The sequence below is a fragment of the Esox lucius genome, chromosome 8 (genome assembly GCF_011004845.1).
Source record: "Esox lucius isolate fEsoLuc1 chromosome 8, fEsoLuc1.pri, whole genome shotgun sequence".
Classification (NCBI taxonomy): Eukaryota; Metazoa; Chordata; class Actinopteri; order Esociformes; family Esocidae; genus Esox; species Esox lucius.
In genome coordinates, this window is record NC_047576.1 from 38,056,172 (window position 1) to 38,079,497 (window position 23,326).

Sequence of the window (23,326 nt, forward strand, 5' to 3'; positions counted from 1 at the left end):
GCGGAGTGGGTGCTGCTGAAGGTCATCAAGCGAAAGTGGTCGGAGCCAAGGTGGACGGGTCCTCATCAGGTGGTGGAGAGAACAAGCCATGCGGTCCGCCTGAGGGACAAAGGAGAGACGTGGTACCATTGGAGCCAGTGTACACCAGCGCAGGAGCTAGTGAGGTCGCTGACGGACCTCATCCAAACCGGGAAGGAGGAGCTTTCCCCAGTGTGGACGGAAGGAGGACCAGCACCAGTCGGACCGGTGCCAGGAGCAGACCCCAGGACACTGCGGGACTACGAGCGAGTGAAGGAGACAAAGGACGCCGCCAGGGGAATAGACTCTTAGGGGAAGGAACTGAAGAATACTGTAACAAAAGGGGGTATAGGACACCGAGTGGCTCCTACCACTCTTACCAAGATGACAGGGTCACAGACAGGTTTTCGAAATGAGGGGGGTCTGGGGGGGTCCCGGACCCCCCATAAGTCATTAGGGACCCCCTATAAGAAATTATTTTTAGATTTTGGGGGGTCCCCGACAAATATTTTTAACATTAAAAATTATTGTGAAAATTATAGGTCTTTAGTGACGTTTTAAATTCATAACAATAATTAATTTATTTCCCAGCGCGATTGGGCAGCAATCAGGGCAGCTATTAGCATCACAGATTGTTGTTGTGGTCCTCCGGCGCATACAGTAGGCAGTCTACGGCGCAGACACGTATGTTATTGTTGAACGCGGCAAAAACGAAGCCTCACAAAGAGTGAAATCCCCAATGAAAATCATGTAAGTGCTTCGATTATGTTTATATCTCCATAATAATGGCTTATTATAGTAAAATATTTGGAGTTCCTATATCAAAAGTTGCATTAACTAACTTTGATACCCAGTGTAACGAAACGTAATGATTAGAAGAGTGCGTTTGCCAACGTTAATTCTTGCTGTATGTGTATGAAGCATAGGTATGAAGCCAAATAATCTGCCAGCTAACAGCAGACATATAGCAGTTAGACTAGTTATTCAAAGCTAGCAAGCATAACAACCTAATGGTCCAGTCAGTGATTACGAAAGATAACGAGGACTTAATTCAAGTCTGTGAGTTGATTAAAGTGAATGTAATTTGAGCATGAACGAGTGTACATGAGCGCTTGGTAAGCTATCTAGGAAGCTAATATTATTTTTCTTAATTTAGAATCCTGCATCATGGAGAGAAAGAGAGGAAAAAGAAAGATCACCGACTTTTTTCAAGGGTACATTTTTTGCCTTTATTATACCATGGCTGTTGTTGGGTAAAATTGTAGATATATTGGTCAATTGTTCACATGTGTTTTCATTAAAATTAATTTAATATAGCCAAATGTTTTACCATAATAATAGTAATTAAAACAATATGTTGCACTATAGAATACAGTTAAAAAGGCCAGCTCACAGCAGCCCAGCCCAGCCAAATCCAGCTCAGCTTAGGCCAGTCAAGCAATCCCCCGCCCAGCCAAGTACAGCTCAGTGCAGTGCAGCCAAGCACAGACCAGTGCAGCCAAGCACAGACCAGTGCAGCCAAGCATAGCCAAGCCCAGCCCAGCTCAGTGCACCCCAGCCAAGCCCAGCGCAGTGCAGCCAAGCACAGCCCAGCGCAGCCAAGCACAGCCCAGCGCAGCCAAGCACAGCACAGCGCCGCCAAGCACAGCCCAGCACAGTGCAGCAAAGCACAGCCCAGCACAATGCAGCCAAGCCCAGCAAAGCGCAGCCCAGCACAGCGCATCACAGCTCAGTGCAGCCAAGCCCAGCACAGCGCAGTGCAGCCAAGGACAGACCAGCGCGAGCCCAGCACAGCCCAGCACAGTGCAGCCAAGCACAATGCAGTGCAGCCAAGCACAGCCAAGCCCAGATCAGTGCAGCGCAGCACAGCCCAGCTCAGTGCAGCCAAGCCCAGCTCAGCGCAGTGCAGCCAAGCACAGCCCAACCCAGCCACGTATGGCCCAGCTCAGCCCAGCCCAGTTTAAACAATGGTCGGATCAGTATCCTTGGTTATTCGTGAAAGATAACAAATTAGGATGCACAGCCTGCAAGGAGGCAAAGCGACTATTTACAACACAGAAGGGTGTTCAGATGGCAGAGGAGTGGATTAGTGGTGGTGTGGGAGGATCTAATATTCGGGCTATGCGCAAGAAAATCTATAAACATAGAGACAGTTTAGCCCATCAAAAAGATTTATGTATAGAGAAACAGAGAGAGAAAGAAGTCCTTCTGAACATGGCTGCAACAGTTACTGCTTCTCTATTTGAAGAAACTGCCAATGCTTTAAGAACTGCATATTATGTGGCAAAGGAGAGGCTGGCATTTACAAAAATGAGCTGCTTGGTTTCTTTGCAGGAAACAAATGGTGCAAAAATTTGCCAATTGCACAGGTCAGATCACGCCTGTATTAACATGATAGAACATGTGGCTGTTAAGATGAAAAAAACGGTGATATCTAAAATAAAGAACAACGGGTCTCTCCTTAGTATTACAGTAGATGAAAGCAGTGCATTTGGCATTAGTTATCTGGTCATTTATATAAGAGCAGATGTCACGGGTAGAGGGGATATGGAGAACATATTCCTTGACCTTGTTGAACTTGATGAGGGAACAACAGCAGAAAATGTATATAAGGCACTTAAGAACAGTCTGATGATGGCAAAACTGGATGATGAGTATTTGAAGAATCATCTCATCAGTATCGCCACTGATGGAGCAGCAGTGATGACCGGAAAAGACAGTGGCCTCATTGCAAGGTTAAAGAAAGATTTCCCTTCACTTAAGAGTGTGCATTGCCTTGCACATATACTAGAGCTGGCAGTTCACGATTCCCTAAAATGTGTGACAGGATGTAACCACTTTGAACATTTTATATCAAAGTTGTACACAATGTATCATCAATCTACAAAGAATGCATGACTCTTGTCTGAAGCTGCCTCTGCGGTCCATATCAGCCTGCTAAAAATCGGGAAAATATTTACCATCCGCTGGGTTGCCAGCAGTTACAGCACAGTGAAGGCAGTCTGGAAGGATTTCCCAGCTCTTGCACAGCAGATGAGAGCAGCATCCGAAGACCGCACGTACACTGATGCTGAGAGAAAGAAGTACACTGGGATGCTGAACAGACTGACCAGCACAGGCTTTGTTACAGACCTAGCCATCATGAGAGATGTGCTTCAGGAACTTAAAAGTCTTTCACTGAAACTGCAAGTGAGTACCTATTCATCTTTTGTACAGTATAACATGGGTTCGTTCTATGGTGGTTTAACAAAGCTGTTAGGGGTGTGTAACAATATATTGTGCCACAATATATCGCAATACAAAAATGCTAAAATACGTATCGTGGATAGTGACAATATGTATAATGAATAGTTCACCCAAAATAAAAATTACTGTGTGTCTAGTGTCAGTACTACATTAAACTACTATTCAATGTTGTTTATAATGTATAATAATGCAATGAGGGAATATTTGTGGGTCCTGATAATGCCAAACGTCTTATGTTACCAGAATGTTAAGCATAATTGTCTAAAATAATTCTGTATTTTCAGCTTCAGAATCATGAATATTTTTATTCTGGTGTCACCATTGTCCTTGAGTTACAAGCACCAAGTCAAAATTTAAACCCACAATGTAATTTCAAAGTTAGCATTTTAATCAACAGTACATTTTCTGTTAACCTTTTATCATATGTCTTGGGAGTATCGCAATAATATCTTATCGTGAGTTCAGTATTGTGATATGTATCGAATCGTGACATGAGGGTATCGTTACACCTCTAAAAGCTATAGATCGTAGCGTGCATTTAATGGTTAGATTGATACTTCATGCCACAGAAATCTAACTATCTCTTTTTTACATACATTTCAGAAGAGCAGTACCTCCCTAACAGATGCCAGCCGGGACATTAGACTGACAATGGAGATTTTGGATGCCATGAAGACACAAGGAGGAATGTCAATGAGAGAAGCAAAAGCATCTTTGATGGAGGGAACCTTTAAGGGAGTAGCCTTGAAGGAAAGCACAGAGAAGGTAAATCAGCTTCAGTTCTTTCAGGCAGTGATCGACAACCTGTCAAGTCGTCTTCCAGATTCTGAACTCACAAAGTTATTGAAACCATTAGACCCTCACATCTGGCCCAAAACAAGAGATGAACTGATCTTGTATGGGGAGGACGAGATATATGAACTTGCAAAGGATCTGGGTGAACCCGCCAGAGAGGCTGTTGAAGATTTCCGTTCCTGGAAACTGCAAAAGGATCAAAGTGGGAAGGCCTTAAGAAGATTGATAGTTGCAAGCCAAACATATCTAGCAACTTCAGCAGAGTGTGAACGAGGGTTTTCTGCCATGAATAATACAGCCAGTAAGACAAAAAATCGCCTGAGGGTCAGAAGTCTCTCAGCTGTCTTGTTCGTCGACATTAATGCACCCCCATTGGAGATGTTCGACCCTAAACCTTTTGTGATGTCCTGGCTTAAAGAAGGGCACTGCCCATCTACTGCAAAGAAGGCAGCAAAGGAAGCAAAGAATAAGAGAGAAGACAGACCACTGTGGTCCATTATGTGTTGATGTTGGACCTCCTTTAAAGGTCTAGAGCAGGGGTGCCCGCCCAGTCCTGCTCCTGGAGAGCTACTGTTCTGTAGGTCTTCTCTCCAACCCCAGTTAACCCTAACCTGATGAAGTTGTTAACAAATAAATAAAATATGTGCCTAGTCACTTAACATGTTGATTTTGAATAATGTGGTTACTATTGGATTATTGTCATTTTAATGTCATGTAAGTAAACCATCTAATGTAGGTACAGTCTCTATGTACATCATTATTATTCAATCCAGCGGCTAGTTGTTTTACAAATTCCATTAACATAAGGGATGAGAAATGTTATTTGTATTTGATCAAACCCTTTGAAGGTGCATGGTGCTGCCATAATGAGTACACCTGGTGGATTTAGGTAACTTAGTTAACTTCCTTGTGTCACGGCTGTGGTGGTTGAAGGACAGAGGCGCAGACTGAAGGTCACAAGGGTAATCCATGTTTAATGTAAAATAAAGAAGGACTCCAACAAAACAAAAAGGCAGCAACCAGTGACGTGGGTATTCCTTACACAGGACAAACAAAACCAAAATGAACCACGCCTTGGGGCCTACAAACTAAACTTAAATAGGGTCCCCAATTGGAGGCAATAACTAACACCTGCCTCCAATTGGGGAAACCAAAAAAAGGAGTAGAGGTGGCTAAAGGCCACCTCCTGTCCTGTCCTGGCTATGCCCCGAGCCCAGCGCAGAGATGGCTAGGGGCACAGCCAGGACGTGACACCTTGCTCAAGGAAAGAATGACCTGTTATTCACTTTGTCATGTCAGGGATTTATATAAGGTGCTGTAACTTTGTTGCTCCAGAATTAGAGGGTTACCTGTTAGATTATAGCCACGCCACTTCTCCAGACACCACTACAATACTGGGACTAGCCCAAACCATGAAAAACATCCCAAGACCATTATCCCACCTTCAAAATATGTCAATATAATTTTGCCTGCAGTGTATAGTGTAGCAAGGTAGTCTTCAGTATTTTTTATAATTACATTTTAGGGGACCCCCCAAGAGTCCTAAGTCATTTCGAACCCTGGTCACAGAGAAAGGTCTGGGGAGATGATAGTAGAATGAAATGGTATATGGGAATTGGTGGAATAATGATATGTGTGTTGTATGTTGCTACAGGTTTCCCTGGTTGGCGTCAAGTCTCCATTTCCACAGCGAGAAGGCAGGTGACACAAAACAAGGACGCCTGCCTGAAGAAGGGAGGTGGTATTGAATTGGATTATATCAAAGGGTCACATACTGCTTTCACGTTTGACTTATGCTCGGTCATAGCTTGCGGGAGATATAATGGCTCGTGGAGGGATTACAACCTGTATGTGTGTCACACTCCATTGGTAGATAGGATGTGTGCCGGATGGGGACGTCCGCCGCTTGAGGGGTGGTGCCCGGGATGGGACGAGGTCCGAGCGTATACGGAACAGTGGCAGCCCGGACTCCCGTGGGGACCAAATGCCACTATGTGGAGCTCGTTTAAGCTCCAACGAGATTTCAGCTCCTCCCAGAATCCACTTACCTTGTCTGTCAGGGGTTGGGACACCTCTCCTGACAGAGGTGCGGATAGTCTCCATTTCCACAGCGAGAAGGCAGGTGACACAAAACAAGGACGCCTGCCTGAAGAAGGGAGGGGGTATTGAATTGGATTATATCAAAGGGTCACATACTGCTTTCACGTTTGACTTATGCTCGGTCATAGCTTGTGGGAGATATAATGGCTCGTGGAGGGATTACAACCTGTATGTGTGTCACACTCCATTGGTAGATAGGATGTGTGCCGGATGGGGACGTCCGCCGCTTGTGGAGCTCCAACGAGATTTCAGCTCCTCCCAGAATCCACTTACCTTGTCTGTCGGGGGGTTGGGACACCTCTCCTGACAGAGGTGCGGATAAAATATATTTGGTTCTCGGAATGGAGCATGCAGGAACTGACACCAAAGCGTTAAGATTAACATTAGGGTGCCGACCACTAGCTCTTCAGTAGTGGCAGTCACGGGGACTGTGGACACCTCAGCAGGTAAGGTGCAACCTGGGGAAGTGGTAGAGGTTGACTATACCAAATTGAAACCGTTAGAGGTGATCGAGAAAGCCACGGGGTATCACAAGAGTATTATCTGGCTTTGATTGGATGTTGCAAAATGCCAAAGAACAAGATTTAGGAGACTGTGTAGCATGAGCATTCTGGGATAGATAATCCGCTGGAGGAATGGCTGACCTCGATGGTCGGCCAGTGGAAAGGTTTGATAATGTCTGTTCTTTTATCGCTTGCTACATTTGGTGCTATAATGGTTACTTGTGGGTGTTGTTGTATCCCATGCATAAGAGGGCTTGCCATGAGAGTGATCTCTACAGCCATTGAGAAGGCTCCAGGACCGCCACCGGGGAGCAGCATGACCCTGGAGAACTGGAGCTTGGCGAATAGGGGTGATCTCTCTGGGGAGAGATCAAAAGGGGGAATTGTAGATATATTGATTGTATAAGTTAGTGAACTGTTGTAAGACAAGACAGAAACCACAAGGGGGCAAGAAGATGTTTGCATTTATCCTTATAAGGTATAGAACTGGGATTGGGCCAATGGCACACTTGCTTTGCTAACTTGACGCCTCTATCTTTTGGGCGTAGTTGAAGTATAAAATGCTGTTTTGACTGTTGATCCTAAGACATTGTGCGTCGACACTTGTCTCCAAAAGCTTTTGTAATAAACGGAATATGCGGTACGGTAATTGACCTGACTCCTGGTGTTTTATTCTCCTTTCCAACAAACCAACTCGGGGAAGTGTTGACTTCAACACATGCTTGAACATGTTTTAATGGGTATTCAAGAAATAACCTGTTTTGTTGTGCTTTGTCATGTCTACTCATGTAATTTTGAGTCAAATGTATTTATTGCATTGATGATAATGTTTAAAACCATAAGACTTCAAGGGGGGGTCTCACAACAATGTTGGTATGCCTTAACCAAGGCCCACCACGTGGTACCCGACTGTTGCGTGCTGAGCTGTTTGCTAGCACAAGTGGGTACGTCTGAAACCTAGTGATGAATTAGCATTTGGTACAATGATTTTCTAATCTGGTAAAATAGTCTCATGGTTGTCTTATAAAAGGTTAACGTATTGTGTTTTCGCTCTCCTTATATATTGCATAAGTGGTAGAATGAAGAATCCACATGGTGATAGACTTGAACGTTAAGGAGACAAGCTGTATCCCATGAGGACTGAATTTGAATCCAATAAAGTCATAGCCTTAAAAAAAGGGTAAAACTGCTAAAGCGAGTTTACTCCCCACAATAAAATGTGATGTATTTTAAATGCTGAATTGTGTTTGGTTAAATAATGTAGTTTCTCTTATTTATAGTTACCAATGATAACTGGGATAATACTAAAATTGACTAATGAACAAATAGGGTATTGATGTAACAGTGTTTAAGGCCTACACTGAGTTTCCTTTGGATTACTTATTGTACCTTGATTTTAGTGACGTCATACATCTGTTTTCTGTCTACATTGCCATTTTTAAGAGTTTTCTTAATTTCCACCCTAATGTTGAGTTGTTGTGTAGATAATGATAAGCACATTTTTACAAACTGCAAAAATATTAGATGGGTTGGACACTAAATCAAAATCTTCAGTTAACGAAAGATGTTGGCTAAATTGATAGGATAGTCTGAGGACCATAAACAAACTTTTGGCCTTTTTAATGGCTCACCATAAATGGTTGGAGCTCAGAGCTTCAGGAAGGGGGGCAGATCCACTGGGATGGCCTCTACCAACCTTTCCCATTCAATCAAAGTAGCCCATTACTAAGGGTTAAATTCGAGTGTTCAGTCTGGTCTCATCTGTGGTGATTTTATTAACACAAGCATATTCAATTTTGGGAAAATCAAACATTAAGTGAAAGCTAAATATATGTTCCTCTCAATAGCTTTAATGTTGACATTTATGATTTTGAAACCAACTGAAGTGAGGGTACATCCCCCATTTTTGCTGATAGAACAATCAACAGAACCACAGATGTGGTCAAAGAAAAAGCATAAAGTTGTGATTTAGGGTTTGGCTGACCCCCACTATTTGGAATAAAAATGAATCAAAGTTTGTGAATTCCTTAAAATGTAGGAGGTTAATCAAGACAATGTTTGTGTTTTTCATGAGGTAGTTTGGCCATTGTCCTGTAATAAATCTAGATTTGTGTGATGTAGCTATGCTAATACAATCGCCCTGGTGGTTGCAACAGGTAAACCACTGAACATGGGCTGGCGTTTTTCACTCCTATAATTTTGTTGCACAGTTTATCCCCTAGGGGGCCAAAGAAAATTGTTAGGCATTTGCCAGGAAACTACAGGATATTATAAATGCATGATAGCCAATTTCGCAGACCTGTATGATGGTAACGTGGGAAAGTCAAATTTGAGAGCTGTTTAGCTATGTTGTAAAATTTGTTAATAGGTTATATGGTTCATAATTACTTCGCACAAGCGACCGTGTTGCACATAGATGTCTTAGTTGGTGTTAGTGAATGTTCGTGTTTTTTAACATGTTCACTTTGTTTTGATGAATAAACAGGATGCAACTCCTTATCGAATGGATTATAGATCCATCCCTACTAACAATTCTCTATTTTTCATGTCCGTCCTGAAAAGATGGCCAGTGCGGGTTCAGGATGGTGCCTCCTGTGGCCGTATTTGTCATTGTTCTGCATTCACTCATGGTGTCACTTTCCATTGACTTAATGAAGGGAAGGCAGGGGGGATGTATGATAATCAATGATAATTGATTATGAATGGAAAGAGTTGAGCTTAGGGCTCAAGGCAAATCAAATTGGTATTTATAAGGAGCTATGTAATTTTTTCTGTTTGCATAGTTATAACGGAGCATTATTATCTGTTATGTTTTCCATTTTCCATTTACAGGATGTTTTTAATTGGTTTATTTGGAGATTGTTTTGTTTGGTGTAAGGTCTAACATTTTAATGGTTGAATAGAATAGATCTAACCATTTCTGATTTGGCTAAGCAAAGTCAAGTCTGACAATCTTATTTCACTGCTAGCTGCTAACGGGCATTAATATAGCACAAGGAGTCAAACAACAACCAAGCCAGTTCTGGATGGAAAAGGAACTTTGACATAGACTTTTATGGACATTTGTCTGAATAGGGTGTACACTTCACTCTGAAGATGGAACTTCTGAGATCCACAAGTTTTCAGGACTGATCTATTGTCTTCATTGTTGGGAGTTGACGGAACCATACCCAGTGGATGAAAGTCCGGTGGACTGTTGAACCACACTAATCGTTGTTTTGCAGTCATACTTTCAACTTTTCAACCCTTTTCTGATGATACATCACGTCACTGACTGGACACAGACAACTGAGTGTGTGAGTACAAGCAACATGTTCAAGAAGGACCTCTACAACCACATTGGTTGAATCTGTTTCAAATTTTCCTGACCACTCACATGGCAGAACGATGCCAGGGTCAGATGACTTGGCTTCACACTCCATTTCTGGTTGAATCATCGACAGTGAAATGAGAGGAGAATCCACCTGAGTCCTGAATGACTCCACATACTACAGGTCAGAGTACCACGGGACAGTTGACTGGAAAGGTCACATGGTCCCAACACAGTGGAAGACACTGCTGTGGTGTTAATCTTGAATTAGTGACGTGTTGGAAACTCACTGTTCCATTATACACCTACACTGACTTGTTAGGACAACCAGGCAATTTGCTGGGTCCACATCACACTGACTGCAATAACTGATATTGGAACTTTCTTTACTGATACAAGACAAAGAAAACTGAAGAGGGACACTTGATGGGAAACCAACTTCTTTACTTACAATCTAAGATTTTCCTAAATTAACTGATATTGTGATTTCGTATGTATGAAGGTTTGTCTCTCGCAAGACAGGTGGGAAACTCTGTCCCAATATTGGACTTCAGCGTATTTGTGATGATGCTTAATGATATACATTATGATGGCTATCATGGTATGTTTGGACTGTGAATTATTCCCTATTATAGGTGGTCCCTGTCAAAGGTAGATGTTTACCCTATTTTAAAAGTAGAATATTTCACAGGTACAACAGGATATGCATACGTTTTTTGTATTATATTGTCACATGGATCATGTTACGGAGGGGGGTTTTGATTGTTCAATGGACATTGGGGGAAATGTTTTAATCATGGTGTCCTGTTTTTCGTCTGATGTTCTGCTGAACACTGTTAACACTGATAGTAGCCTATTGATGTTAAAAATAAAATTCTACCATTATAATCTGAGGTGGGGACGGGATTGATGACTGTCATACATTGAGTTATGTGTCGGAGTGTGGTGTGTCAATTGACTTGTTTACATTCATTTTCATTTGAGGAACAATACGACCTGATTGGTCAGATACTCCTTTTTTTATTTCGTCTTAGTAATTTGTAACATAAGTTTATGGGCCTTTTATTTTCAGTAGGAATTGAATTGTACTTGTAATGTTTTATCAAACATGTTTGATATGGGGGAAAGTGGAATCTGAGCATTAACAATTACAATGTGAATGTACGTTTCATTGTAGGTGAATGTGCCTAGATAATGAGAACAACAGAAACCTCTCTGTTTAGATTATCTCTCTGTAGGTTGTGCTCTACTAACCTCAGGAATGTTTACATTGACAATTTGGCATGGGGGTTACTTTCTTGGAAACCTGATCTTTGCTAGGTAGACACATCGTTCAATGTATATATCAACTTTTAACCAACATTACAGTGAGAAAAATTTGAGGTTGTGTAAGGAAGACCAGGTCTGTAACCTCATGAACAAGACTCTAATGCTGCAATTAATAATATAATTTCTCTCTCCCTTGACAAACGGTTATGCCATAATTATTACAACCACTATATGAAACGGCCTATTTCTAACAGTGTTGCTGCATGGAATATGCATGGAAGTTGTGATTTTGGTTTTGGCTGACCGTCTCTATTTGGTGTAAAATAGACATGCATTAAAATTGGACTAATTCCCTAGACATGAGGAGGTTACTTGAGTCATGATGTTTGTGTTGTCACAACTTAGTTTGACCAGTGCCTGTGGAAATGCTAATTTTGATATGCTAATTTGGGAGTTTCACTGGTGAGACAACTTTGTTTATGGGTAATATGGTTTATAATTCCTTCACACGAGCGAACCTGTTGCAGATTTGTTGTTTTGATTTGGTTTTTGTTTTTGATGGATATTCAGTTTATGACTCTTTACTGAATGAATGTTGGATTCTTCCCTATTATCAGTTTTCTTTTTCATGTCCATCCTGTACTGGTTCTGCTTTCACGCTTGGAGTTATTTTCTGTTGACTCTGTCGTGAAAGCATTATCTATGATGAAATTATTATCAATGATGAAAAAAGAGTTGAACTTATAGTTCAAAGCGAATTAAATAGGTATTTAGAGGGTTTCTGTTTCCATAGTTATAACAGAAAATTGGCATCTGTTACAATCAGCATCCGTTCAGTGTTTGTCTAATTTGGGTTTTTGGAAAAAAGTTTGTTTCATAAAACATCTAACAGGATTATGGTTGAGTAGAATACATCTAACCATTTTGATTTGGTTTAGCTAAGAAATAACTAATTTGTTGGGATGAATAGTTAATATGAGAACGTGTTCAGTTTGTTTGATATTTGATTAGAAGTAATCATATTAATATCATGCATTAAGGAATAACTGGGTAAAAACGTGCAGGGAGCACATTTTATTATTCCTTACATGTTTACTAAGTTTTGCTATGTTTTAATTGATACTGAGAAAGTAATTCTGCATCAAGTTCTATTCTAGAAAACCAAGTTGAGAAGTTTTACATAGTCTAAATTGCTCAACTCACTGACACAAACACCAGTGTGTGGGGTGGGGGGTTGTTTGAGATGGATTTTTTGACTTGTTTGAACTCTTTAGAAGAAAAACTGACTTACATTATCAAAATTGTGTATTGTAATTCGGCTACACTGAATACTTAGTGTTCATTATTCTGGTTTTGACTTGAAGGAACCGGAAGTGTCAATTCCATGTTTATTTACATATTCAATGACTCTTCATTATTTTTATAGACATGTATACCTAGGTACTTAATTTCTGTCGTAGTAGGCAATCATTGGAATGTTAATGGTTAACAGATGTTTTCTTTGAGGTGTATGTTGAGGCAAAAAGGTTTGCTTGCTATTGCCTAGCTGGTTTGTTTCTCAAGATAACAACAATGTGTCCCTAATTGATAAGGGGACCATTCTTCAAGACTAGGGTCTGTTATCCTTAGGTTAGTAGACCATCCCCCACTCTGGGGTGATAGGGCATAAAGGGGGGGGGGGGGGTCATGATTTATGACAGGATAACAATGTCTTATGTGTCAGTGCTTAGAAGAATCTGACACTATGCAACATTTGGTGGAGTAATTAAAGGTTAAATAACAGTTATGTCATTTGAATAAGGTATTTGATCATTTATGTGAAGCAAAGGTGAATTTGATTGTAGTTCCGATACAACACAATCAGATGTAATTATATACCAACTGAGATCTGCTTAGGTGAAATTTGAATTGTTCATGAACTACTCTTTGAGAGTGATACTTCAATGTAAGCAAACTGTCTTAACGGATGATGAGTAATTGGAACAGTAATGGGAAATGGAAAATTATGTTCTTCTGTTCTTTGTGTTGTTTTGTTATTTGTTGGTTGTTAAACCAACTATGGAAAAGAGTGGAATTGTTATTTTGCTACACTAGCAGAACAGAAGCACCAGAAATGTTAATGTTTTAACTATACTATTACTGTTTACAACTGTTCTAATCTATTTAGACAAAGGAAGCAGAAAGACATTGGAAATATAGGTTTGAGTGTTTGGTAGGACTGGGTTCTAATGCATTAGCAAGATGCAACAAGCTAATGTAATGGACATATTACTGATTGTGTACTGTGCAGTTGCAACTAATTTTCTCAAGGAGAATTCACTGACAGGTACAGGACACTTGGAAGCGATTCAGCAATAAGACTGGTTGGACCCAGAGAGACTGAATTTGGCTTAAAGCACAACTGTGAGGTGGGCTGATTTAAGATGGATCTCTCTCATACACAAATACACACACACACACAGACTGTCCTAAAACTATGAGCGGACTCTACCCTGGGGTGCCGCATGTCTACAGTAATGCCTGGTTCCTGACACCTGGACTAATTGTAGTCCTGATGAATCTGCCATGAGATGGAGAAGGCAACCTCCAACCGAGAGGATGGGAGCTAAGGAAAGCTCCGGTTCTGGAAGACGTTTACTGGGGCGCGGAAGACCAACTGCACGACATCATGCCATGCTGATTGGGTTCATACCAAGTACATCTCATCTGCTATCCAGGTATCTGGGAGAGGAACCTGGGGTTGACGACACACGCTACAGGAGGGCTTCAGTGTTTGAAGATTATGCGCAGTGAATTGAAGTCACTGAGGGAAAAGTGAGTTTTCTGGTACTAGTAGCCATCACTTCCGACCCGGCCTGATAGCACAAAGGAGAGCACATAGATTCTCCTGACCTAGCTGATAAAGCAGCTAGAATGGAGACAACTAGAGCTGTGTCATGGTAACCTGCATTTGAACTATGAAGGACAACACCTTGGAATATACAGGTGCTGGTCATAAAATTAGAATATAATCAAAAAGCCCTCCTGTAGCGTGTGTTTTTTTCCAAGAACTGCCACCTTAACGTGGTGGAGGGGTTTGAGTACCCGAGGTAGGGTCTCCCAAGGCAAACAGGTCTTAGGCGACGGGTCAGAATAAGAGCGGTTCAAAACCCCCTAAATGATGAATAAAATTTTGAGTACCGTGACGTCGCCCGGTATGGCGCAGCCGGGGCCCCACCCTGGAGCCAGGCCCGGGGTTGGGGCTCGTATGCGAGCGCCTGGTGACCGGGCCTTCCCCCATGGGGCCCGGCCGGGCTCAGCCCGAATGGGCGACGTGGGGCCGCCCTCCCGTGGGCTCACCACCCACAGGAGGGACCATAAGGGGCCGGTGCGAAGAAGATCGGGCAGCAGTCGAAGGCAGGGGCCTAGACAACCCGATCTCTGGACACGGAAACTGGCTCTAGGGACGTGGAATGTCACCTCGCTGGCGGGGAAGGAGCCTTAGATCATGCGTGAGGTTGAGAGGTTCCGACTAGAGGTAGTCGGGATCACCTCTACGCACGGCTTGGGCTCTGGAACCACACTCCTTGAGAGAGGATGGACTCTTCACCACTCTGGAGTTGCCCATGGAGACAGGCCAAGCGGGCTGCAGCCCGGGTGGTTGTGGAGGCAAAAACTCGGGCCTGGGAGGAGTTCGGTGAGGCCATGGAGAAGGACTATCGGCTGGCCTCGAAGAGATTCTGGCAAACCATCTGGCGCCTCAGGAGAGGGAAACAGTGCCCTACCAACTCTGTTTACAGTAGAGGTGGGCAGCTGTTGACCTCAACTGAGGATGTCGTCGGGCGGTGGAAGGAGTACTTCGAGGATCTCCTCAATCCCGCTGTCACTTCTTCCATTGAGGAAGCAGAGGATGAGGGCTCAGAGGTGGACTCGTCCATCACCCGGGCTGAAGTCACTGAGGTGGTCAAGATACTCCTCGGTGGCAAGGCACCGGGGGTGGATGAGATCCACCCTGAGTACCTCAAGTCTCTGGATGTTGTGGGGCTGTCTTGGTTGACACACCTGTGCCACATCGCGTGGCGGTCGGGGACAGTGCCTCTGGGATGGCAGACCGGGGTGGTGGTCCCTCTTTTTAAGAAGGGGGACCGGAGGGTGTGTTCCAACTATAGGGGGATCACACTTCTCAGCCTCCCCGGGAAAGTCTATGCCAGGGTTCTGGAGAGGAGAATACGGCCGATAGTAGAACCTCGGATTCAGGGGGAACAGTGTGGTTTTCGTCCGGGCCGTGGAACACTGGACCAGCTCTATACCCTCTACGGGGTGTTGGAGGGTTCATGGGAGTTTGCCCAACCAATCCACATGTGTTTTGTGGATTTGGAGAAGGCATTCGACTGTGTCCCTCGCGGCATCTTGTGGAGGGTGCTTGGGGAATATGGGGTCCTGGGTCCTTTGCTAAGCACTGTCAGGTCCCTGTACAACCGAAGCAGGAGCTTGGTCCGCATTGCCGGCAGTAAGTCAGACTTGTTCCCAGTGCATGTTGGACTCCGGCAGGGCTGCCCTTTGTCACCGGTTCTGTTCGTAATTTTTATGGACGGAATTTCTAGGCGAAGCTCTCGATTTACCAGTCAATCTACGTTCCTACTCTCACCTATGGTCATGAGCTTTGGGTCATGACCGAAAGGACAAGATCCCGGATACAGGCGGCCGAAATGAGCAGGGTGGCTGGGCGATCCCTTAGAGATAGGGTGAGAAGCTCGGTCACCCGGGAGGAGCTCAGAGTAGAGCCGCTGCTCCTCCACATCGAGAGGGGTCAGCTGAGGTGGCTTGGGCATCTTTTTCGGATGCCTCCGGAACGCCTTCCTGGGAAGGTGTTCCGGTCCCGTCCTACCGGGAGGAGACCCCGGGGAAGACCTAGGACACGCTGGAGGGACTATGTCTCCCGGCTGGCCTGGGAACGCTAGAGGAAGTGCTAGAGGAAGTGTCTGGGGAGAGGGAAGTCTGGGCATCCCTGCTTAGACTGCTGCCCCCGCGACCCGGCCCCGGATAAGCGGAAGAAGATGGATGGATGGATGGAGTTGATTTATTTCAGTAATTCCATTCAAAAAGTGAAACTTGTATATTATATTCATTCATTACACACAGACTGATATATTTCAAATGTTTATTTCTTTTAATTGTGATGATTATAACTGACAACTAATGAAAATCCCAAATTCAGTATCTCAAAAAATTTGAATATTACTTAAGACCAATACAAAAAAAGGATTTTTAGAAATGTTGGCCAACTGAAAAGTATGAACATGAAAAGTATGAGCATGTACAGCATTCAATACTTAGTTGGGGCTCCTTTTGCCTGAATTACTACTGCAATGCTGTTGGCATGGGGTCGATCAGTCTGTGGCACTGCTCAGGTGTTATGTGAGCCCAGGTTGCTCTGATGGTGGCCTTCAGCTCTTCTGCGCTCTAGCTGTGTAAACAATTTTTTAAATACATTAATTGGCCAATTGTTATTTTAAGTGTTTCCCAAATATGCTAAAAATAAGAATAAATAAATAAATATATGTACACTCACCTAAATGATTATTAGGAACACCTGTTCAATTTCTCATTAATGCAATTATCTAATCAACCAATCACATGGCAGTTGCTTCAATGCATTTAGGGGTGTGGTCCTGGTCAAGACAATCTCCTGAACTCCAAACTGAATGTCAAAATGGGAAAGAAAGGTAATTTAAGCAATTTTGAGCATGGCATGGTTGTTGGTGCGAGACAGGCCGGTCTGAGTGTTTCACAATCTGCTCAGTTACTGGGATTTTCACGCACAACCATTTCTAGGGTTTACAAAGAATGGTGTGAATAGGGAAAAACATCCAGTATGCGGCAGTTCTGTGGGCGAAAATGCCTTGTTGATGCTAGAGGTCAGAGGAGAATGGGCTTACTGATTCAAGCTGATAGAAGAGCAACTTTGACTGAAATAACCACTCGTTACAACCAAGGTATGCAGCAAAGCATTTGTGAAGCCACAACACGCACAACCTTGAGGCGGATGGGCTACAACAGCAGAAGACCCCACCGGGTACCACTCATCTCCACTAAAATTAGGAAAAAGAGGCTACAATTTGCACAAGCTCACCAAAATTGGACAGTTGAAGACTGGAAGAATGTTGCCTGGTCTGATGAGTCTCGATTTCTGTTGAGACATTCAGATGGTAGAGTCAGAATTTGGCGTAAACAGAATGAGAGCATGGATCCATCATGCCTTGTTACCACTGTGCAGGCTGGTGGTGGTGGTGTAATGGTGTGGGGGATGTTTTCTTGGCACACTTTAGGCCCCTTAGTGCCAATTGGGCATCGTTTAAATGCCACGGCCTACCTGAGCATTGTTTCTGACCATGTCCATCCCTTTATGACCACCATGTACCATCTACTTCCAGCAGGATAATGCACCATGTCACAAAGCTTGAATCATTTCAAATTGGTTTCTTGAACATGACTATGAGTTCACTGTACTGAAATGGCCCCCACAGTCACCAGATCTCAACCCAATAGATCATCTTTGGGATGTGGTGGAACAGGAGCTTCGTGGCCTGGATGTGCATCCCACAAATCTCCATCAACTACAAGATGCTATCCTATCAATATGGGCCAACAATTCTAAAGAATGCTTTCAGCACCTTGTTGAATCAATGCCACGTAGAATTAAGGCAGTTCTGAAGGCGAAAGGGGGTCAAACACAGTATTAGTATGGTGTTCCTAATAATCCTTTAGGTGAGTGTATATTATTTTGTGATTTTATATTGTATATTACTGAATTATTTTAAGTTGTTTTATTGTCCACTTCTTATAAACAATGCTTTATTGTCATTTGTGATTGTTTTTCTTAATGTATGTTTTGTTTTATTTCCATTTTGTATGTATTTATATTTTTGTGATACAGGGCTCAGTTGAAAAAAAGAGAATTTGGTCTCAGTTAATTTCTCTATATGAATAAAGATAACTAAAAAAATAAACTATACAATCACAGTAAAATGGCATCTTCAAAGTGATCTGACCTAGTAAAATAAAAAATGTTGGTGTGACAGTAGTCTTCTGCACTTATCTATGGGGCACAGCCCCCCCCTCCTGACCTGACCTTGAAAATAACTGTGTGTATCTTGGCAGGTGTTGGCATGTGTTGTGTGATAAGAAAAAAAAGTATCCATGTGCCACGTTGTCACACACAAAAAGCAAAGAGTCTTACACTGTGAGCAGAACAAGCAAGGTGTAATAGCTAGCATCTGTGAACCTACTTACTGTATGTCTGGACTCAATGTTTCCCTTGCTTACTTTCTTACTGTTGTGGCTTTTGGGGCAGCCTTCAGAGTAATTTTGGGAAAATGTCCTCATTTGAGCTTTGCTGCAGAGTTCACTGCCTCGTTTGTGCTAGTAGCATGCTGGCTGGAAGTGCAGACTATTATGGAGGTGGGCGAGTGGGCTGGAGGACTTGGTCCGGAGGTGCCTCTAACCATACTATTTGTGGTGCTGCTGACACATGGTGTGCTCTGTGGTAGAGCCACTGGAAACCCTTCCCTGACTTTGATGAATTTCCTGCTGCTGGAGACCCTGATTATGCCTACCCTGTTGGATCTGGCTGCTCAGTTCCTGGGGGCACAACTTTCCCTGCTTGTGGCTGGCTACTACTGGGCCCTGGAGCTAAATGACATGCACATGATTAAAAATCTTATGTCAAAAGAATGCAGCACAACCCTGCGTTCCTCCTTAATGCAGGGGATATTTTCTGAGTGTGTTTGTTCAATATTTTTTTATCTACTATATCTCAGGCTGAGACATCTCCCTGCACTAATTCGGGTGCCTCTGGTTGCAGCTGTGCTCACAGTCCTCTCTTATGCAGGTAATTAGCCATTTCTAGGTTGTATTTGAGGTGTTACTATTAATGTTATGTTTTACAATGAACAGAGGACAATTTGCTTCTGCTTTATGGGATTGTAGTAAAATCTTATACATAGTCCATGATAGTAGTCATCATTCCTTTGATTCAGGAAAGGAATAATTCAAGTTTCATTAGCAGTTGCTGTTTTCTTTGGGTCAAAGAAATCTCAGTTTTGCCAAAATTCATGATGGGATTTATTTAAAAAAATGTCTCTCTGCATTTCAGCCAGGGGTTTTACATCTGCCTTTCTGAATCCCTCCTTGGCATATGGTCTTACATTCTACTGTCCTGGGTTCTCCTTTATGGAGTACTCAGTGGTATACTGGCTTGCACCCATTATTGGTAAGTGTATTTTATTATTGGTAAATCATCTTTTACACTGAAATTCAGAATTTCTACCTGTAATATACCAGAGAATGTAGTCGCCAAAAATTGTGTGAAAAAGTATTCATTCTTGGAAATGAGACTAAAATGGTTGTCAAGCTGATAACACAGATATAATTTTTTAAGGGATGATCCTGGCCGTTCTCCTGTACATGGGCCACATACCCAGGGTTTTTGCCAAGAATCTGCTGTATTCCCACAAGACTCACTTCCGAGTGCCAAAGGGGAAGAAAATAAAAAGTTAAATAAAAATGAGTTGTATTATGAATGCACTGCTATGTGATTCCTACTTTTTGTGATGAACATTATATTCAACAGTTTGTTCTCTCATTGTTTGACATACAAGATGAACTGTACATTCATCATAATAAAATCAACTCGTGTAAAAACATGTTTTTTAGAATTGATTTATTTGAATGTATTAATAAAAAATTTAAACTTTCTTGTATAAATAAAACTCAATCTAGGATTTTGGGGGATTTTAAACAACCTGTTACAATTACAGCAACCATCTGTCTCATTATACAAATGAAGAATAGGTTGTCAATGACTAACATTAAATCTTATCAAACATTTTGAAACACATACAAACAACAGGACACCCTTTGTAAAATGTTCTGACAAGCGATCACATAGATGGGGTCATTTAGATGTTTCTATGCTTTCATAGAATGTTGGAGAATGACAGGTAATAAAGCATTTGTAAGAATTTTATAGCAATGTAGTTTGTTGCACTTATCTATGGGGCACAGCCCCCCCCCCCCAACAATTGACATTGTAGAGAAACTAATGAAAACTTGTCAGTCTTGAACCCTGCACAGACTTATGCATGTACGTACCATAAAGCCAATCAGATCCTTACAGCCATAGTTACAATAGGAAAATATGCAAATGAACATACAGGCAGTAGTAAAAGGACAAGTGAGATTAATACAAAATAATTATCTTAAGTCACAAAATTCCCCTTATGTTTTACTGCAAATATATTAAAAACATACATCGGGCTTGTGGTAACATTTGGCAACATAGCAGTCCTGTATGGAAAGTCAAAAGGCTCAGATTATGATAAAACTACAAGTGTTCATTTTTCATAACATTTAAAAGCAAGTGTAAAGGATGAATTACAAGCATTGGGCACGCCTGTTCTGGAACGCATAGTTTTATTACGCTGTCCAAAGAAAGAATTTAAAATAAAATTTATAATTTTATTCAGTTAGAACAGACACTGCCACGCTTGAATTATGCCAGCCCTGTTCAATCTAAACATGACTTATATAGAACCTCACCATCTTGGTGAAGCATATTACAAGTTTTCAACAAGCAGCACACCTTGTTGTGATCGAAATAATTTCCGGATGAGAGGAGAAAAAAAATGTTGATATATCTGACTGGAAAGAGTTACAAAGCCATTTATCAGGCTATGGGACTACAGTGAACCACAGTGAGAGCCATTCATTCCAAAAGGAGAAAACTTATAAAAGCGGTGAATCTTCCTAGGCGTGGCCAGCCAACCAAAATCCCACCAGGGGCACAGTGACGACTCATCCAGGAAGTCACAAAAACACCCAGGGCAAAATATACAGAACTGCAGGCAGTTCATGATTCTACAATAGAAAAAGAGTGGTAAAAAAAATTATTTATGGGAGAAATGCAAGGCGAAACGAATTGCTAACTAAAAGAATCATTAGTGCTCATCTTAAAATATTGCATAATTCAGGCTAACATAGATGACCGCTTAAGACTGATTACTAAACATTCATGTGGGTGTGGCCTGGCACACCAATGGGTATAAGTCAGACACAGATAATTGGACATCGCAGACATGTTTGTCAATCACTTGTAATTCACACATTATACACGATAAGAACAAGCATTTCAAAACAGGCAATCTCAACGCATGTAAGTTACACTACATGATTTTAGTGTTAACATGAAAAATGAATGTTTGCAGTTTTATCACGATTTGAGCCTTTTGGCTTTCCATAGTTCTGACCCAAAAACCATGAAAGGTAAGATCCAGCCTGTCTCTCTCACTTGTGTACACCAACAACACAAGATCATCAACTTGCAAGAGCAAGGTGAACTACAAATCTAATGAGGAAAACGTAGATAAATCATCAGCATTTTTTAGCATCAACAAGATTGCATTGCTTCTAAATTATTGCAAATGTGCAGACCACAATTTACAAATGCATATTACAATGTGTAAATGCAAAATACAATTTACAAATTAATGTAACATCCACAAGCTAATGTCTCATGATCTGCAAATACAAAACACGATCCACAAATACATTTCACTACCCATAGATGAACTCCTTTCTATTCGTACCTAAAAACAAGTATTTGAATATATGAAAATGTATTTGCAATTATCCCTCACATCTTTGAACAGTAAATTCAATGTTTGCAGATCACATTATATTTGTGGATTGGTTACCATTTGTTTTTAATGTTTTAAATCAAGTTTTGCGATGTTATATACAACATCTACAATTGCACAAATTCTACAAACAAATACATCATGACATGTAAATAGGTAATCCACAAATGTAATTCAGAATCTGCAAAAAAACACGTTTAAAAATCACAAACAAAAATGATCTGTAAACATGAAACACGATCCGCAATAAAATCCACAATATGCAACCAATTTTCATCAGGTGAAGACATACAGGTGCTGGTTATAAAAGTAGATTTGATTGGAGTTGATTTATTTCAGGAAATTCATTCAAAAAGTGAAACTTGTATATTATATTCATTCATTACACACAGACTGATATATTTCAAATGTTTATTTCTTTTAATTATGATGATTATAACTGACAACTAATGAAAATCCCAAATTTAGTATCTCAGAAAATTTGAATATTACTTAAGGCCAATACGAAAAAATTATTTTTTGAAATGTTGGCCAACTGAAAAGTATGAACATGAAAAGTATGAGCATGTACAGCACTCAATACTTAGTTGGGACTCCTTTTGCCTGAATTACTGCAACAATGCGGCGTGGCATGGAGTCGATCAGTCTATTGCACTGCTCAGGAGTTATGAGAGCCCAGGTTGCTCTGATAGTGGCCTTCAGCTCTTCTGCATTGTTGGTTCTGGCGTATCGCATCTTCCTCTTCACAATACCCCATAGATTTTCTATAGGGTTAGGGTCTGGTGAGTTTGCTGGCCAAGTCCTGTTGGAAAATTGAATCTGCATCTCCATAAAGTTGGTCAGCAGCAGGAAGCATGAAATGCTCTAAAACTTCCTAGTTGACAGCTGCGTTGACCTTGGACCTCAGAAAACACAGTGGACCAACACCAGCAGATGACATGGCACTCCAAACCATCACTGACTGTGGAAACTTTACACTGGACTTCAAGCAATGTGGATTCTGTGCCTCTCCTCTCTTCCTCCAGACTCTGGGACCTTGATTTCCAAAGGAAATCAGAGAACATTACTTTGGACCACTCAGGAGCAGTCCAGTCCTTTTTGTCTTTAGCCCAGGCGAGATGCTTCTGACGCTGTGTCTTGTTCAAGAGTGGCTTGAGACAAGGAATGCGACAGCTGAAACCCATGTCTTGCATACGTTTGTGCGTGGTGGTTCTTGAAGCACAGACTCCAGCTGCAGTCCACTCTTTGTGAATCTCCCCCACATTTTTCAATGGGTTTTGTTTCTCAATCCTCTCCAGGGTGCGGTTATCCCTATTGCTTGTACTCTTTTCTTTACCTGATCTTTTCCTTCCCTTCGCCTCTCTTTTAATGTGCTTTGACACAGAGCTCTGTGAACAGCTAGCCTCATT

General features: G+C 41.9%; 1 protein-coding gene and 2 long non-coding RNA genes across 3 annotated transcripts; all 3 read left to right on the forward strand.

The window, feature by feature from the left end:
• Positions 1-628: 628 nt before the first annotated feature.
• Positions 629-6,221, forward strand: LOC114839655. Its single transcript, XR_003782044.2, has 3 exons — positions 629-768; positions 1,175-1,232; positions 5,714-6,221. It is a non-coding gene; the product is annotated as an uncharacterized LOC114839655 (long non-coding RNA).
• LOC117594816 (E3 SUMO-protein ligase KIAA1586-like) lies at positions 2,401-4,732 on the forward strand. Its single transcript, XM_034293898.1, has 3 exons — positions 2,401-2,753; positions 2,997-3,207; positions 3,868-4,732. The coding sequence occupies exons 1-3, from the start codon at positions 2,410-2,412 to the stop codon at positions 4,564-4,566; spliced, it is 1,254 nt and encodes a 417-aa protein (XP_034149789.1). The 5' UTR covers positions 2,401-2,409; the 3' UTR covers positions 4,567-4,732.
• A 12,216-nt stretch (positions 6,222-18,437) lies between the features above and the next one.
• LOC106024165 lies at positions 18,438-19,874 on the forward strand. The gene is made up of 3 exons (XR_003782051.2): positions 18,438-19,111; positions 19,376-19,492; positions 19,661-19,874. It is a non-coding gene; the product is annotated as an aquaporin-12 (long non-coding RNA).
• Positions 19,875-23,326: the final 3,452 nt, after the last annotated feature.